General features: G+C 39.8%; 1 protein-coding gene across 2 annotated transcripts in view; it reads right to left on the reverse strand.

Moving 5' to 3' along the window:
• Positions 1 to 2,975: 2,975 nt before the first annotated feature.
• The window catches only part of HTR7 (5-hydroxytryptamine receptor 7), a 76,505-nt gene continuing 62,053 nt past the window's right edge, over positions 2,976 to 17,427 (reverse strand). Inside the window, exons 2-3 of one of the 2 annotated variants that reach the window (XM_045854706.1) lie at positions 8,034 to 8,792; positions 2,976 to 4,642 (exon numbers count right to left, since the gene is read on the reverse strand). In XM_045854706.1, coding sequence (XP_045710662.1) covers positions 4,600 to 4,642; positions 8,034 to 8,792 — 802 coding nt within the window. In that variant the 3' untranslated portion in view covers positions 2,976 to 4,599. Of the gene's footprint in view, positions 4,643 to 8,028; positions 8,793 to 17,427 lie in introns of both variants that reach the window. The other variant, XM_045854707.1, reaches the window with a different exon arrangement.

Raw genomic sequence — 17,427 nt, forward strand, 5'->3', positions numbered from 1 at the left:
CTCCTCCACTGAGGTTTATAAATTTATATTAATATGCTAAGTGTACATTTCTTTCTGAACCTCCTTGCACTTGCCTTAGCATAGTTCACATTGTATTTTATTATAATCATTTGTGTAACATTCAGATTCCTTGCTAGACTTTTAGCTTTACAAGAATGGGGATAGCTTCTGTCTTGCCACTGGGTCCTAGTGTTTTACAGTCTCTGATACACAGAGCCCAGCAGAAGGAAGGCCTGATTGAGTGTGGTTGTAGGGTAATGATATTGGTGTAATAATTCATAGTTCTAATTTGAACATTTCACTTAAAATGTCATATGGTGCATTTGAGTGTGATATTGTTGTTACAGAACTGCATGCTTATGATTTTGTAATAAAAGATTCTGTGATTAAAACAAGGGGTGTTATTTGTGCCAGACCCTGTATAAAAGATATTTGTTTGAATGACTGAGTGAATGGATGAATCAATGAAATTCTTAAAGGAAGAATCATGAATTAAGCTTTCATTTCTTTAGAGTATCTTAACTATTTCTTGTTCCATTACCTTCCTCTTGGTCCGTAATCTCCGAGCATAAATTCTACAGTTTGAATAGAATCTAGGACTTCATGTGTGTCTGTCCAGAGCGCCATAGTTACAAGATGTCTTAATTCCTTCAACTCGGATTTTTAAAAAAACTGCCAACTGCCCAACATAACTTTTATCTGCAAGTCTACGCCTGACAGTTGTCAACCTCTTTCATGTTCTGCTGCAGTAAGACACAGTAAGTTCTGCTTTTCCATTATTGTTGGTGATCACATACATCTCTGTTGCTTGTATTATCTAAGCAGGGTTGTTTTTTCATTTTAATTTAGCCAGCAGGAGCTTGAAAAGCAAAGTAGTTTAAGTTAAGAAATTACTTTCCTTCTCCAGAGAAAGTGTAGACAAGCAAGTTTTAAAAAAGATCCAATTAAATAAGTTTCTGTCTCTGGGAACTCCAAGTTGGTGCCCAAGGTCTGCATGTTTCACGGGTAGCATGCAACGAAGTCTCCCTTCTCTGATTGACACTGCTTGCAGTGAGTAAGGAATGACATCACAACAAGGATTACTCCCAAGGCTTTCAAAACACGCTGACCCTCTGAAAGTTTCCAAATGGCTTTTTATTTGTCTGCTGCTAGAGACCATCTGGCTAGCTGTAGATAAACAAGTCTCAGCATATGGGCCATAACACATACACAGCTCTGCTCCACTAGTGCAGAAAATTAAAAAAAGGTTGCTCTCTTGATACGAGAAACTCATGCAAAAGAAGCGTCGCCGTGGAGCGCAGGGTCTGTCCCGGGGTGCATGCCAGAGAGCTTAATCCCAGCTCCTTCTCGCCCACTCACTGCATGCGTCTTTGGATCACTCCGAAGGCTTCTCACTTTCCTCATCTGAAACTTTAAAAGGGTGCCAAGTCAACTCTGGCCTTCCTCCTTCCCTTTCCCTCCTTTCTTCCCTGCCTTTTTGTCTTCCTCCCCTCCTACTAAAAAATATTTATTATGTTCCTACTACGTACGTTCCAAGCACGGTGCTAGGTGCTTGGAAAGCAAAGAAAGCAGACATAGTCCCTGCCCCTGAAGAATGACTGAACAGTGATGAAAACAAACATTACATAAATAACTGACACTGGAAAGAACATTCCAGACAGAAAGGCAAAGCATGTGTGAAGGGCCTGAGATGGGAAACAGCATGGACTATTTAAAAATGCGGGATTTGTAAACATTTATACGTGTTAAATTAAGAAGTCTCTTGACAGTCACAGCGCTGAAAGGAAAATTCCCCCATCTACAGATGGCAATTCAGACAATTACTATATTAGCATAAACTATTTAAAAAATTATTCTGTTCTCTATTATTCTGAATTCTCTATTCTTACTGTTGATCTCATGCCTGCAATATTGAATGTAATAAAATTTCATGCAAATATAATCACCAAAGACACATACAAGCCACTCAAGCACATGACACCATCATAAATTCTTTAAGAATTATGAAAGTTTCTGGAACACCTAGGAATTCTGTAAGTGCCTCCTGTTTAATATCTGTGAAACAAAATGAAACAGCCAGGCTGCGGTCACTAAGTTATCTCTTACAAGTACTTCCCATCCTAAGCACGGCTTCCCAATGCTCAGTCTCTGCAGGGGCTGTCAGCTGACACCCTGGACTGAGAAACATGAGTCGTAACAGTTATGCTTCCAGAACAGTCATAAACTATAGGTAAAATGTTTATTTCAGCGATTTTTCCCAATTCTTAGCTAAGACAAAAACTATGCTGCATGTGAAACAGTATAAACTGTTTGGTATTTTCTCCTTGTCTCAGTTTGGCCCTTCCTCCCACTTGGCTGCCGCACACGGGAGTGCAGTGCACAGCACCCAGCCCCCACCGGGAGCGAGCAGAGAGTTCAGTGATCAGGTGTTCAAGTCAGGCAGATAAAGACCCATTTTTAATAATTCAGGTCCTAATAAAAACGTTAGGTAAACACATTTAAAAACCTAAACCCATCCAATTATCCACAATGCTGTCTTATGGACAGGGAGAAAAACAAACATGTCACTCTCTGCAAATAGCGACTGCCCTTACAGGTGACAAATCTGAGGAATGACTGCCCGCTGCCTGAAGGCAAACTCCTTCAGAGTAAGAACTTGCTTTGCTACTGCAACAACAATTAAAATAAAAAAAAAGAACTTGCTTTGCTCATCTCTGCCCCTTCATGTCCACAGTGTTGAAGGTACCAAAGCCCAATAAGTACTCATTAATCAAATCAAGAAAGGAACACTCATTTAAAAAAAGCAACTTACCAAATGGATGAATCCTCACAGTGAAATGCAGTTAGTTACAGAACTGCTTTAACTACCTGTTTGGATTTAGCAAACACAGTAAGCTTGCCCACCCGCTACTCAACATATAGCAACATTTATGACATCAGACCTTCAATTAAAAATCGTTACTTAAGTTGTTTTATTACAGCTACAAATAAACTTTATTTGATGTAATGTAATAAAACATTTTCAAATTTAACATTTATCTGACCAGAATTAATCATTTAAATTATGAATATAAGTATGTACAGTCACTTTAGCAAATATGCAGTTCAGGAATTTGTACGAGCTGGGTCTGAACGGGCAGGGCCCCACCTCCCCTTCCAGGAAAGGCAGATCTTGCCCTGTGTCTGGTAAGAAGCAATGTCAATGAAAGTTGGGAGAAATCCATAATCCACGTTGGAATTCCACACTATCCTCTGAGGAAACAGCTACATTTATGGTAGGAAAATAATATTCTCTTACAGTTCTCTTTTATCAAAGGAAGGTTTGCACTCACTTTATCCCCTTAGAGGTATTCTTCTGTTATACTGTCTTTCTATCTCCTTAGCTCATGATATTTCATAATTCCATTAAAAAAATACTATCCACAAAGGGACCTTTTCTGTTTCCTTGTCTGCCCTTAATGCCTATCACTTTAGGGAGGGAGAGAGCAGGAGAACAGAATTGGCCAGGCACACATTTGATTTAAGATACAGAGAACACAAAAACAAATCCTCTAGAAGGAACAGAATGGTATTCTGGAGCATTTACTGCTCGATGGTGAGGATTCCAGGTGACCTCCAATTCATATGATTCAGTTTAACACAATGATGCTCAACGGGAATTCACATATTGATGCTCCATTTCCAGAAGTAACACAACCTCTCATGGAAACCCCCTTATTCCCCTACTTCCTCCCAAAACCAGTCAGGGACCAGTCTGTGGGCCCAAAGCACCCGTGTGCAATGAGAGTCAAAAGTTCAGTGCCAACTCCCACGTTAACGAACAGTGCGGTTAGGTGAAAAAGTCCTCACGGACGGAACCCCGCTTACCTCTCAGGACCCCTTGGATGAAGTGTGAGCACAAGAAAATGCTTTATTCAGGTTTTAGGATTCTCTCCATCCTGAGAGCTGTTCCTGAGTTATACCATAACAAGAACTGAGTTAACGAAGAAAGTACATTGGTGGGGAGGTCACAGGGACCCTGCACAAAGCCAAACTGCTTGACAGTAGCTTAGAACAGACACTGCTCTGGGAAGTCATTTGTGTGAGCTGATGACGGGATTCTGTTTTCTAACACAGGACATGCAACATAGTCAACACTATGCTTACCACAGTTAGCTTGGGAAAACACCCTTCTGTCCTACCACACAATTAATTCTGTCTTGTGAATGATTCCTGAATATTCACCACAATGCCTAGACTCGGAAGCATGGGAAGTGCACACTGGAACTTGCTTCCACTTTCATGGGCTTAGACAAATGCAAAGCATCAGAAACTGCTCTGGAACTCAGCTCTGTTCGCGAGCTTACTGCTGAGCTGTTCTGGCTATCCTACACTGAGCACTATTTTGATTTGCACACAATAGCACTGATCCACAGGGGGAAAGAAGGGGAGGTCACTGTCTCCCTCATAATACCCTTGTACAACAGATTGCCCTGCTCGTCACTCTGAACCATCCCAAGAAAAAACAGAAGCAGCATTCCACAGTCTCAGCAAATGATTTCGATCTGTTTCCACCTCTGTCTTGCCTCGTTTTTCTCGTCTTCATGATTCCACTTTTGATCATGAATCATGACTTTTTTTTCTACGGTAGTCAGAGTTTTGTCTATAAAGAGAGAGAGAGAGAGAGAGAATACATGAAAATGATTTAGCAGAACCATAAATGTTTCTCTTTTGTGGTGGGTGGATTTAATTTTTACAGCATTCAGTAATTTGAAGCATTTGTGGCTTCTAAGGGGTTACAAGCGTCTCTAAAGGAAAAGAAAAAGATCTGTGGCTCTTTTAATACATTTCATAACTGTTGTAAGTTGTCAGGGACTTCATATATTTGCAAATCAGCCCCAGGTAACCCATTTAGAAATTCACTTTTATAATACATCCGTAGCCAAAAATGGTGCTACTCTCAAAAGTCCCTGCGAAATACTGCTGCAGTTGCTCCACTTGAAAAGAATAATGATCACCACTAATGAGAAGTGCTCTCCCCTTCAGACCTCGGAGGGTGCATTACAGTAAGCCACGTGTGCAAAGACCAGGAGACCCCACCTCCCTCATTTCCTTCCTCCCAGGTTCACAGAGGCGGCATGAGTCATGGACACGTCTTGGCCAACGGCTGAGGAAAAGTCTCTTTCTCCTTGGTGCAGAGCCACTGTCCCTTTAGATCCACACTCCCCTAACTCTGTACCTTCACAAAACTTGACTTACCAAGCTATACCCCTGTTCTTGAGAGCTAGGTCTATGAGGTTCCAGGGTCGGGCACTGCACCCCCAGCCTCTGCCTCCCCATCGCATTGGAATGGGCCAGCCTCTCACTTGACCACCAAGACTCCACACAAATGGGTTTTCCCACTGATAGGATCCGTTTCTCCACAGGACACCATCTCTCACTTTGTTCCCCGCTACACACAATGGCATCTAAGGACAAGACTGGGGCCATGCTTCAGCTCAGACCCATGCTCCCCTACCCATCCTGCCCACCTGGCCCTCCTCCTTGCTGACACCAGTCTACCCAGCTCCAGGTACTGCTAAAAACATGCCCCATCCACATTAGCGTATCTGCCTCTGTCCAAACTCTCTTGTCTGCTTCAAGTAGCCCCAACCCCACCTCCACCCCTGCCATCCCTTCTGGTTAAAATGTTCCTCTCTATTTAAACCCAGATTATCACCTTCTTCATAAATGTCACCGTGGGTATTTTCTTGCTAAAACATCCCCCCCAAGGCTTATGCTTCTTCTATACGCATCTGACTGCTTGACTTTACTTTGTGCTACGTGTATTTACTATCTACAAAAAAAAACTTTTAGGAAAAGCAAGGTCTTTCCTACTGCCTTTCCTACTTTAAAGAGATGATGCAAAGCATGAAGCAAATAAGCTATTATTATTACTAATCAATGATTGCATAAAAATAGTGTTGAATTCCAGCTGGTTAACAGTGAGGAAAATACTACAATGGGGAAAAAAATCCAGGAAATAGCAAACTCTTTGTTTTTTCTGTCAGTAAAGCAGCGTCCCTCCACAGATATCCAGGGCTTCGGGGGACTCAATGCTTCTTCCCAGTTTCCAACGGACCCATTTTGTTTGCCTTCTCTAATCACTGGTTTCCATAAAGAAAAGGCAGAATCACCCTGAACTCCAACGCTTTAGCACAAACCCTGAAGCAGCACATTGACAGAATTCACGGCAGGAACCCAAGGCTACTGCTCCGTGACTAACCACTGCAGTCCAACAGGGAGCAGGGAGTCCGGGTCTCTGAAGAGGAAGTCCTTTACCATGCAGAGGAAGGGAGAAGGAAAGGTAGAACTACTTGAAAACAATCTCATGAAATTCTTTTATATGGAAGTACTTTAGAAATTGCTTTTCCATATTTTCACAATAATGGTGCCAAAGAACAAAAGCCATCAAAACATGATGCTTAAAAAACAATTTAGAGCAATGCAAAAAAATCCATACAGTTGACAAATTAAAAGAAAAAAATCCCTCTTTATGTCACATTTGGTTTTATATTATCATTATTTGAATACTTGTGAAAAGGGCACAAATTATAGAATAGTACATTAAAATACTAGCGTAGAGTGCTGGACTCCCAAGCCTCTTGTTATGCTGATCAAGAAAATGCAAAGAAATTGATAAATAGTTGAAAGTAGCAATACAGAGATTGTTTACACAGGAAAGGAAGATTTATGTAGGAGAAAGAAATAGAACCAAGAAGGTGGAGCTAGTGGGGGGTGGGGGGTAGTAAAAGAGACTAGAATCCAAGCAGCCCAGTCAGACGGGGGAAAATGGGTTGAAGAGATTAGTGGGAGGCGCCCTGAGAACGCAGCTGGCCCCGAGAGTTTGAGCAACAGAGAGAAGGGTAGGGAGACAAAGCCTTCTAACAAGGTTTGCTGTGAGCTGTGGATTGGACACCACATCATTCTTCCAGAGACTCCAGTAGAGTTATTAGTTGTTTTGGGTTATCCACCTGGTGTTTACTTGAATGCAAACATGCAGAGTGTGGAGTGTGTGGGTTATTTTAGCCATATCTCACTCTCCAGATCTAAGACACTTCTGTCAAATGAAGGGCATGGCCAAGATGACTGGGAAGGACCCTCTCAGCTACAGTGGTCCACAGTTCTCTGGTCTATTCCTTCCTGCCAAGTACAGTGAGAAGGAACGCCTCCTCCTCTCTCAGGATCCGCACTAATCTTCCCTCCCTCTTGCTCTCTCTTTCCCCCTCTCTCTCTCTCTTCAACACCATCAGTCTTCTGATTCCAGTGTCTTTCCCCTCAACTTTCAAACATGAAGATGTCTCTTCTACCTCAGATTTAAAGCCAAATCTCTATTTGACCTGCTGCCGATCTAATAACAGTACTGCCTCCCACCTTCTTTACAATGAGATTCATTAACATGTGGGTTACATAGAAAAGGTCCATTTCCTTATCACCACTGGCCCTTTGCAATCCTTTTTCAGATCCCAACACCCTATGCAATTGCCTCCTGGAAAGTCATAATGCCTTCTAGGCACACTCAACAATCTTCTATCATTTCTCAACTCCTACAAAGGTGGGCAGCACTTCCTAAATACTCTCTAGCTGTTTGTTAGTCTGTGTGAATCTGCTTCCTTTATTTTTCAGTAAAGGATGAGGTCATCGAAAAAGTTTTGCTGGGTGTAAGAGTAAGAGCAATGAAACTGATAATGTTATAATTTTTGAATATGTAAGGACACAGTTTGGCCCTTAATAGTGGAGAAGGAAGAGAAACATCAGCTTGCTTGTCATCAAGCATACCAAAGGCAGTTCAGCAGCAAATCAGTCTTGCCTTCCCAGCAAGCACCTATCTTTGGCTTTCAGAATTCTGTTGGGTAGAGGACTGGAATTTATGGAATTCTGAATTCAAATCTGACATGCTTAGTAGAAAACAAGCCAGCTACCGATTCAGGAAGCTTTCTGAGATACGCTTTAAGAAGCTCCATAAAAGGGTTGGGGGCAGGGGTTGAAAGGAAAATAGTGATAAATGACCTTACAGCACAAACTCGGGCCTCTCGGGCCTCTCAGCGAGCTTCAGGGCCTCATGCATGCCTGCAGCCGAGAGCTTCCGGTTGATATTCCGGTACTGGCACTGGAGGAGGCTGCGGTAGGTGGTCCTCAGGTCCCGGTTGAAGAAGGCATATATAAAAGGGTTAATGAGAGAGTTTGCATAGCCCAGCCACAGAAATGTCCTCTCCACCCACAGCGGGATGCAGCTGCAGGCTGTGCCACAGATGAAGGGTCTGGCTGTCGAGAGGAGGAAAAACGGCAGCCAGCACACGGTGAAGGCCCCGACGATGATCCCCAAGGTGGTGGCTGCTTTCTGTTCCCTCTTAAAGATGGAGATGTTTTTCCTTTCGTGTTTGAGGAGTCTCGAAAGGTTGGCACACTCCTCTACCTCCTTCTGGAGCTTCACCATGCCGTTCAGGGAGATGACGCTGTCTGGCTGGTGCAGGCGCGGGAAGCCGGGGAACTTGTGTTTGGCGGCGCTCTTCCTGGCGGCCTTATAAATCTGATAGTACATGAAAAGCATGACGGACATGGGGATGTAAAATGCCACTGCGGTGGAGTAGATCGTGTAGCCAAAATCCTGGCTGATCAGGCACACCTTGTCATCATTTACATTCTGAGCCCACCCAAAGAGTGGGGGTAAAGTGATGGAAGCAGAAAGAAGCCAGACGGACAGAATCATCTTCGCCATGCATTTCCCATTCTGCCTGACAGGGTACGTGAGTGGCCTCGTGATCCCCAGGTACCTAGCAAAGAAATGGAAAGAGGACATGTGACTGCAGTGATCACGACTCACTAACGAGGAAGCACCACTAGCCAGGTGTTAGGCTTTACCTAGTAGCACAACAGCCCTTCTAGGTAGGCATCGGCATTCCCATTTTCAAGAAAGGTAGGGCTCTGGGATGTTACCTATTTTATTCCAGGTCACACAATTAGCCGGAGGCACTGCCAAGATTCAGTCTGAGAGCCCTGCGCCTGTAATGCTACTCCATGCTCTTTTCACACCCTGTAGCTTCTAGTATTCCATGTAGTCAATGAACTAAAGACCAAACATCCGCCCTCCCCCTATGACCAGTGTCACTAAAGTTGCCCAGGAACAAAATGTCAAGCCTGAGACAGGATGTTGTGACACATCCTCACGAATGAACCAAGGTCTAGCACACTCTGGCACTATGTGTCCACTGCTCAGCTGCCTTATTTCAAGATAGCTTTTAATTCATTTTAACTGCTCCTTTGTACTGTAATGAAAGAACTTCCTTAAGATTACAGAGATGTGTGAGACATTTATAAAATCCTAAGGTTTTGGAATGGAAAGTAGCAAGTGATCATTCTTTATACCCAGAAAATTCTCACATAGGAGTAATGTCAGAGGAACAATCTGTAAAATAAAGACAGCCTGCCTCCCCATCTCTCCTCTCTTGAGAAGACTCACAAGCACAGGCACAATTCTGAAAAATATTAGGTAAACCCAACATTTCCTCTCTGCTTAGTTCTACACAGAGGATAACTATCACTCTGTCTTTATTATCAAGGGTTTATAATGCAAAAGAGACAGAGCAAACAGAAAACACAGACAGTAAGACGTTTGCCAAATGCTTAATCATTTTCAGCTTTCGGAATTTGTTTTCTCCTCTATATTTAACAGTCTTGGCTTCTATTTTGGGGAGGATGCAAAGAGCACTTGAGAAGCCAAGACAGGTAAAAGCTGGTCATTTTGTCATGTTTTCTTTTTACTTCATTTGTGTGTAAAAGATACACTCTTTAAACAAGAAAAGGAAACGTACAGAGAGTTCCCAACTTACCAACAGGTTATTTTCAGAAAGTCTGTCAGTTGGTAAGTTGACATTTCTTAAATAATTATTTTTGTGCTAGAAATATCCTCTCATGTTATATAAGCTTAGATTATCCTACAAAAGTCAAAAGTCATTTCTTCACAATGAAAATGAGCATCATTGCAATACTTACAAGGCAAAATTAAAATACAGGAAAAAGAAGCAAGTCAGATTTGCTTATTCATCAAGAATATTCATCCATTTCTTCACCAAATATTAGTAGAGCTCCTTCTATATGCCAGGTGCTATTTTAAATGCTGGGGATATGGCAGAGGATACATCACACAAAGATCTACAGGGCACAGGGGAAACAGTGCAGGGGCTGGACGGGAGGACTGAGCCTGGCGGGGACATTGCTGGCGTTCCAGATCCTTTCCCGGGACCCAGGTGTTAGTAGCACCCATTCTTCATCTCGCAACCTCTGCCTTCCCTTTTCCTTGAGAAAGCTGACCCACACGCATTATCCCTAGGTTTATCAGCTACAGCTAGGATTATGTTTTGACTCCCAAATAGAATGATGGAAAAGAGGGAGATTTTCCTAGAGGGTAAGAATAATAGCTGAAAAAAGATGAGAAAAGAGAAAAGGAGGGAGAGAGGAAAGGGAAAAGAGAGACAGAGAAGGGAAATGTGAAATAAACTTTGCCTCATGTGGAATTACCTGAAATTTTCTGACTTTGAAGCAATGGGGGGAAATTAAGAATTTTTTTTTAAGTAATTGAGGAAACCCCTGGAGTAAGGTGTTAGAACTGACTGTAAACCCACAATTAAACTGATCCCTGCCCCAAGACCGAATGCAAGTCCATTAAGGGAGGAAAAAAAGGTTCCCTAAGTTTCCCTTTTCTGCTGGGGTTCAGTGCTCACTCCAGTTGGGATTCCTTTGCAGATCTCTCTTTTTGGACCTAGTCCTTGCTGTCTATCAGTTCCTGTGGATATAGCCCTTCTGGCTCCTTCCTTGTTCCCAGCTCCCACACGCAACATTTGCCAGCACTTGGACTTTACCTTTTCTCTTTGCCTGTTGCTTCAGGCACAAACTGCTTGTTTCCAAGTCTGGATCTGGCTTCCAGGATACCAACCCAGACTGCAGGTTCAACAGAAGAGTGATTAGTTCATACAGTTCCCCAGGTAGCCACCAGATGGCACTGTCAGCCGAGGCCATCTAACACCTAGGGGGTTGGGATGGTGGGTAGTTAGAGCAACAAGTACTTGTTGGAAGGAGGAAGTAGGATTACTCACAACAAGACAAGAATTTACATTTCATTTGCGAGGTTATACAAAAAAATTAGCAAGCCTGGAATTCACAACTTGATAAACCCCTATTCTTGAAGAAGACAGCTCAGTTTTCCCTTCCATCCTTCACATTTTCTTTCCTCAAACAGGAACCAATATCATCAGACTTAATTAAATCAAGCCTTTCTGCAGCTCACATAAATGATACAGAATTCACAAAGATGAATCCTGAGAGATTAATTGAGTACAAAGGACATCTAAGAATATTAAATAATCTCATACGAGCAGCATGCTTATTCATCCTAATATACTTAGCCTTGACATACTATGTGTCGGTGATGTGACATTGACCCATATTTAGTCCTTCCTGAATGAACAAATTATATTCCATAAACTCTCCTATGGCACACCCCACTCCCTAATGTTCTCAAGTCACGTCCCACAGTGAGGAAATTACATTTACTCCATCTGTTTCCTGGGTCCCGCTTTGACTTCTGAAAGCTAAAATCAACCAAAAATGATTAGGAAAAAAGTAAGTACATTAAAGTGTCTGGAAATAAAATAAATAAAGTCAATATTTTTTAAATAAGACAATGATTGGAAAATATTATAGAAGGAAATAATTCCATTCAGGAAAAAAAGTTAAAAATTAAAATATCTGGAAAAACCTACCCAATGGCCAAGGCCTAAATAAGCAAACATAAAATGCTACCAAGAGAACTAAGAGAATGCTTGAATCCATGGGGGTTGGGGATTTTTTTTTAAATAAGAACATCCAGCATTATAAAAGTGCTAATTTTCCCTCAAATAATAAAATAATACTGTACAAGTCCAGTTGAAAAACCCAGCAAGGCTTTTGTTACTTTGACCAAATGATTTTTAAGTTCATCAAGTAAATATGCAAAAATGGACAGAAAACCTGAAAATGAATTAAAATGTGGAAATACTCAATAGTCATGGGGATGTAAAGTACAACATAGGGAATATAGCCAATAATATTCTAATAACCATGTACAGTGTCAGATAGATACAACATTTAGCAGAATGATCACTTAGCAAGGTATGTAACATCTAATTACTGGGGTATACACCTGAAACTAATATAATATAGTATGTCAACTGGAATTGAAAAATAAAATCTGATTATAAATAATTAAAAGAAATGAATAAAATAAAATAAAATGAAGGAATACTTATCCTATAAATAAAGCCACAGAAATAAAATCTCAGTAACAATTATTCAAAAATAAACAGATCAACAGAACAGACCAGAAATAGATTCAAATACATAATGAAATTTAATGTAAGAAGATGAGTCATTTCAAATCGGTAGTAAAAGATTGGGTATTCATGAATCTAACAACTCGCAAGCAATTTAGGTAAAGATAAGACTGGTTTATCTTTCTCCTTATTCAAAAATAAATCCCAAACTGTCAGAGAAATTAAGAAAACAATCCCATTTACAATTGCATCAAAAAGAATAAAATACCTATTTGGGGGTAAATTGAACCAAAGAAGTAAAAGACCTGTACTCTGAAAACTATAACACATTGATGAAACAAATAGAAGAAAACACAAATAAATGAAAATATATAACATACTTGAGGACTGGAAGAATTAGTATCATTAAAATGCCATACTACCCAAAGCAATTTACAGATTCAATGAAATTCCTATTAAAATATCAATGGCATTTTTCAAAGAACTAGAAGAAATAATCCTAACATTTATATAGAACTATAGAAGACCTTGAATAGCCACAGCAATCTTAAAAAAGAACAAAGTTGGAGAAATCACACTACCTGATTTCAAACTCTGCTATGAAACTATAGTAATCAAAACAGTAGGGTACTGGCACAAAAACAAACACATAGAATAGCCCAGAAATAAACCCACATTTACTTATATGGTCAATTAATCTAAAAAAAGGAGGCAAGCACCCTGGCTGGTGTGGCTCAGTGGACTGAGCGTTGGCCTGCAAACCAAAGGGTCGCTGGGTTTGATTCCCAGTCAGGTCACATGCCTGGGTTGCAGGCCAGGTCCCCAGTAGGGAGAACACAACAGGCAACTACACATTGAAGTTTCTCTCCCTCCCTTCTCCTCTGTCTAAAAATAAAAAATAAACCTTTATTTTAAAAAAAGGAAACAAGAATGCACAAAGGGGAAGACAGTCTCTTCAATAAATGGCATTGGGAAAACTGGACCAACACATGCAAAAAACAAATAAAACTACTTTGTTACCACATAATCAAAAATAAATTCAAAATGGATTAAAGACTTTAAATGTAAGACCTGAAATGATAAAACTCCTAGAATAAAACATAACCAGTAAACACTCTGACATCAGTCTTAACAATATTTTTTGGCTATGTCTCCTCAGGCAAAGGCAACAACAGCAAAAATAAACAAATAGGACTACATCACACTAACAAGTTTTTGCACAGTGAAGGAAACTATCGATAAAACAAAAAGACAACTGAAAACGGAAGATATTTGCAAATGAAATATCCAGTCAGAGGTTAATATCCATACTATACAAAAAACTCATACATCTCAACATGAAAAAACCAATCCAATTAAAAAATGGACAGAGAACCTGAACAGAGAATTATCTAAAAAAGACATACAGATGGCCAAAAGACACACGAAAAGATGCTCAACATCACTAACCATCAGGGTACTGCAAATCAAAACCACAATGAGGTATCGCCTCACAACAGTCAGAATGGCCATCATCAACAAGACAACAAACGACAAGCACTGGCAAGGGCATGAAGAAAAGGGACTGCTGGTGGGATTGTAAACTAGTGTAGCCACCATGGGAAACAGTATATTTCCTCAAAAATTAAAAACAAAACTACTGTACAACCCAGAATTTCACTTCTGGGTATTTATCTGAATAAAACAAAACAATAATTTGAAAAGATGTGCACCCCTATGTTCATCTCAGCATTGCTGACAACAGCCAAGATACAGAAGCAACCTACTTATCCACTGATAGGTGACTAGATAAATAAGACCTGGTGTGCACGCACACAAAAGGGGATATTACTCAGCCATAAAAAGAATAAAATCTTGCCATTTGTGATAACGTGGGTGAACCTAGACAGTATTTACATAAGTAAAACAAGTCAGACAGAGAAAGGCAAATACTGTATGGTTTCACTTCCATGTGGAATCTAAAAAAAAAAAAAAGAACAAAAAGTGAAACAGAAATGAACTCAATAAATACAGAGAACAAACAGATGTTTGCCAGAGGGGAAGAAGGTGAGGGAATGGACACAAAAGGGGAAGGGAATTAGTAAGCACAAAGTTCCAGCTATGAAAAATGTCACAGAAATATAACACATACCATAGAGGGTATAGTCAATAATAACATAATAACTATATGGTGACAGATGGTTACTAGACTTATGGTAATCACCTCATAAGGTATGTAAATGTTAAATCACTATGTTGTATACCTAAAGCTAATATAATACTACATGCCAACTATAATTAAAAATACATTTTTTAAAAGAAAAGGAAAACATGCTAAGAACTGCAAAGATTTTGTGCAAAGGCACTATGATAGGGTTAGAACCTGAAATAAAATATTTAATGTGAAAAAAAATAATAACCCCCAGGTGAATCAAAGATTATCACACAGAAGAAATGAAGCCCTAAGATTACCATGAGGAAGTATGGATGAATATTTCTGCAATCCTGAAAGGAAAAAGGTCATTCTTAATCATGACACAAAAGCTAGAAACTATAAAATGACATATTAATACATTTTTTATGAAAATTTTATACACACACACACACAAAAAAATGACATTTCATTTAATTTAGAAATCATTATGTACTGAGTTAAAAGTCAAATGACAAACTTGGAGTCCAAATATTTTAATATTCATAGCTCTCCATATCCATGATTCTGCCTCTGTTCTTATTTGCTTCATTTGTTATGTTTCTTTTCAATTCAATTGTTGATAGGTATGTGTTACTGCCATTTTATTGTTCATAGTTTTGAACTTCTTCTTTTTCTTAAATAAGTCCCTTTAACATTTCATATAATGGTTTGGTGATGATGAACTCCTTTAGTTTTTTCTTGTCTGGGAAGCTCTTTATCTGCCCTTTGATTCTAAATTACAGCTTTGCTGGGTAGAGCAATGTTGGCTATAGGTCCCTGCTTCTCATGACTTTGAATATATCTTGCCAATTCCTTCTAGCCTCGGAAGTTTTTTTGAGAAATCAGCTGACAGTGTTATGGGAACTCCCTTGTAGGTAACTAGCTTCTTTTCTCTTCTGATTTTAAGATTCTCTCTTTATCTTTAACCTTTGGCATTTTAATTATGATGTGTCCTGGAGTGGCCTCTTTGCATCCATCTGGTTTGGGAGTCTCTGTGCTTCCTGGACTTGCATGTCTATTTCCTTCATCAAATTAGAGAAGTTTTCTTTCATTATTTTTTCAAATAGATTTCCAATTTCTTACTCTTTCTCTTCTCCTTCTGGCACCCCAATGATGAGAATGTTGGCACACCTGAAGTTGTCCCAGAGGCTCCTTACACTATACTTGGCTTTTTTTGGAGGGGGATTTGGGGGCATGAGTGAGGAGGTGAGGGGATTAAGAAGTAAAAATAGGAAGGTACAGAATAGCCATGGAGATGTAAAGTACAGTATAGGAAATGAAGCAGCCAAAGAACTTACATGCATGACCCATGGACATGAACAATGGTGTGGGGATGGCCTGAGGGAGTGGTGGGTGCTGGGTGGAGGGGGGAAAAGGGGGAAAAATTAAGACAGTTGTGATATCATAATCCATAAAATATAATCTTAGAAAAAACTTTCTTATAGGTTATTAAAAAAGTATCCCAATAAAAATATTGAAGCAAATAAACAAAGAAGAAATAAGAATATCCAATAAGCACTTGGAAATATGTACAACTTCACTAATAATCATAGATATGAAAGTATTTTTTAAAAGACTTTATTTATTTTTTAGAAAGAGGGGAAGGGAGGTAGAAAGAGAGGGAGAGAAACATCAATATGTGGCTACCTTTCATGCACCCCCAACTGGGGACCTGGCCTGCAGCCCAGGCATGTGCCCTGACTGGGAATCGAACAAGTGACCCTTTGGTTCACAACCCGTAGTCAATCCACTGAGCTACAGCAGTTAGGGAGAGATAAAAGTTTTCAACGGTGGCAGAATTTTTTGTCACTGTCAGTGTTTAAGAAATCCAATGTTGAGAAAGTGTGAAAAAACAAGCACTCTATCATTTTTCTAGTGAGAGCTTCAACTACAGTAACAGTCTGGAGTGCAGCTTGGTCATTGATGTATACCAACATTTACCTTTCAGCTAAGCAACTGGACTTCTAGTAATCTGTCTTAAGAATGTAATTGAACAGTTGCAAAATGATTCATGTGCAAGAATGTTAACTAAACACATAATAGAGGGGGAAATATACAATACAATACTTATCAACAGGAAATTAGTTAAAGCACATACAGATATTAACTAATGCTTATATATATGTATAGATGGCATGTCACCTATGATGTGCATATCTATTTACTGATATGAAAATAAAAAAGTGAATAGGAAACAATGTCTAGCATGAAAATACAAATAATAGTATCATGTATTAATATTTTTATGCAAAATTAGGTCTTTGCATGAGTGTGTGAGGGGAAGGGGTAGCAGAGGGTATACTGAGATGTGTAGAAGAATATTTACCAAAGTATTAATAGCAATTTTATCAGAGTTGTAGATATTTGAGTAGTTTGAAGTTTTTTCTTTATGCTTTTTTACATATTTTTTAACTGTATATAAAATGTAAAGAAAAAAGGAAGGAAGGAAGGGAAGGGAAGGGAAGGGAAGGGAAGGGAAGGGAAGGGAAGGGAAGGGAGGGGGAGGGGAGGGGAGGGGAGGGGGAGGGGAGGGGGAGGGAGGGGGAGGGGAGGGGAGGGGAGGGGAGGGAGGGGGAAAAAGAGAAGGTCTCATGAACATGGTCAACAGGGTGGTGATTGCTGGGTGGAGGGGGGTATAAGGGGACTAAATGGTAATGGAAAAACATGATAAAGATTATATACTAAAAAAGGAAAGAAAAGAAAAACCCATCACTTCAATTCTATGAACAAAATAAAAGATTTAAGAGGATTCTGTGATTCCTAAGTCACTTAAGTGATTTTGGCAATAAAGATGATCTGCTTCATAAAATCTGTAAAAAGCTGATAATTAAATCTTAGATTGTTTTTATTTGATTAGCTTTTCTAAAATGTTTTATTACACTCATAAATTCACACAAAGGAAACAGAACTCACTGGCATTTTTTAAAA

Source organism: Phyllostomus hastatus, unplaced genomic scaffold (assembly GCF_019186645.2).
Source record: "Phyllostomus hastatus isolate PE091 unplaced genomic scaffold, TTU_PhHast_1.1 phas_scaffold_1066, whole genome shotgun sequence".
Lineage (NCBI taxonomy): Eukaryota > Metazoa > Chordata > Mammalia > Chiroptera > Phyllostomidae > Phyllostomus > Phyllostomus hastatus.